The sequence below is a fragment of the Trypanosoma theileri genome, assembly GCF_002087225.1.
Source record: "Trypanosoma theileri isolate Edinburgh chromosome Unknown TM35_Tth_22_V1, whole genome shotgun sequence".
Lineage (NCBI taxonomy): Eukaryota > Euglenozoa > Kinetoplastea > Trypanosomatida > Trypanosomatidae > Trypanosoma > Trypanosoma theileri.
In genome coordinates, this window is record NW_021639864.1 from 299,493 (window position 1) to 301,408 (window position 1,916).

General features: G+C 40.6%; 1 protein-coding gene across 1 annotated transcript; it reads left to right on the forward strand.

Moving 5' to 3' along the window:
* Positions 1 to 57: 57 nt before the first annotated feature.
* TM35_000222270 (putative CYC2-like cyclin, putative,cyclin 6) lies at positions 58 to 1,269 on the forward strand (the record flags this gene model as incomplete). The annotated part of the gene is made up of 1 exon (XM_029027274.1): positions 58 to 1,269. One exon carries the CDS (start codon positions 58 to 60, stop codon positions 1,267 to 1,269), a length of 1,212 nt encoding a protein of 403 aa, XP_028881494.1.
* Positions 1,270 to 1,916: the final 647 nt, after the last annotated feature.

Below are 1,916 nucleotides of genomic sequence, written 5' to 3' on the forward strand. Positions count from 1 at the left end.
ATATATATATATATATATATATATATATATATATTTATATATTTATATCAGAAAGAAATGAACCCCACTACACTTCGTGAGGTCTCCAATCTCTCTGGTGGCCTCGCTGATTTAAAACAGCGACTCGCCCAACGTGTTAGTTCAAATGTGGATTCTTATCGCCTTAGTTCCTGCGCGACGACAACAACAACAATGCTGCGTTCTGGTATTCAAGGCATTAACGCAAACTCCATCCATGTGAACCGAAAGAGCAGTAATATATTGCCTGAGAAGACCAGAGAAGGTTCGGGAAGTCCACATGCGGATCAATATTATGAAGATGATCCCGTCTTTTGCACAGAGATTGTAAAGGATGTTACCGCGATGTATATGGAGAGAGAAAAACAAATGGAAGGAGAGTTGGCCAATCACCAACTTGTGCCCTCCCCGAAGTATTTAACATACCAACCGGAAATAAATGAAAAGATGCGTATGATTCTTGTGGATTGGCTTATTGATGTGCATTTAAAGTTTAAACTTCATCCTGAGACCATGTATTTGGCTGTAAACATCCTTGACCGCTATCTCTCCTGTGTAAACACCAAACGCTCGCCGGGAACTTACGTGGCCCGATCGCAGCTGCAGTTAGTGGGCATCACGGCAATGCTGCTGGCCGCGAAGTATGAAGAGATTTGGCCGCCGGAGGTGAAGGAGTGTGTGCACATTAGCGCCAACACGTATTCCCGCGAGGAAGTTATTAAGATGGAGCGCGGGATCTGCGCGGCGCTCTCCTTCCGCCTCACGGTGCCCACACCATTCCCATTCCTAGTGCGTCTACTCAGTGTTGTGGAGGGACTGGGAGCCCAACAACAACAATTGGATTCCAAAATAATATCAACAACAACAACTGAAGAGGAACAGACGGCATACATGACTTTATTGCGGCACACCGCCTTCTTCTTTTTGGAGCACGGCATGTTGGATTACAAATCTCTGCAGTTTGTTCCTTCCCAACATGCAAATGCCGCCTTATTTCTCGCCCTTGTGACTCTGCGGATTAAACAACATGGAATTACATATTCCTTCGCAGGGGAGACGGTGTGGAATCGACATCTGCAGCACTACAGTAAAGCGCAGGTGCGGGATTTCAAGGCGTGTGCGGTGGTGATGTTGGAGTTTGTGAGTTACGTGCCCACCACCAAATATCAGGCTGTGAGGCGAAAGTACAGCAGTTCAAAGTACGGCGAGGTGGCGAAGTTTATTATGCCCAATGAAGTGCCAGACTATTGAAAATGAATCTTTATATATATATATATAGTTTACTGAAGAGATGCGAGATATTAGCACACCTAATTGGGATTCTTCTTTTTTTTTTTACTATTCCTTCTTTCTACGCATATGTGGATATGTGGCAGTCTCTGGTTTCTTATGTACTTCATTCCCTTCTATTCACCGTAGTTGGATGGGAGTGGATTATTGTATATATATAGAGAGACCAGAGTAAACAAACAAAGACAAAAAAAAAAACAAAGATTAGCGGCCTGCCAATATGTGTCTTTTGTCTTTTCGTTTTAGCCTTGCTGTTTTTTGGCCCTTTCCAATTTGCGTTTGGCTTTCTCAGTTTTCTCATGTTGATTATTCAAATTTTTTTTTTTCTTATTTTACCTTAGATCCTAGATTCACCCCTGCTCTTTTGTTTTTACTATTATTATTATTATTATTATTATTATTATTATTTCCCCCCTCTTCCTCTGTAATTCAATTACATATATACGCATATAAATGTGTAAGTGTATATGAGATGATAAAATATGTGTGAACCAATAACCCTTATGCACATAACTCTTTTTTTTTTTAATTTATTAAGAATAATGAGAAAAAAAAAGAGGGCTGGTCACCATAACGAAAAGAAAAAAATACAAGAAAAGAAAAAAAAA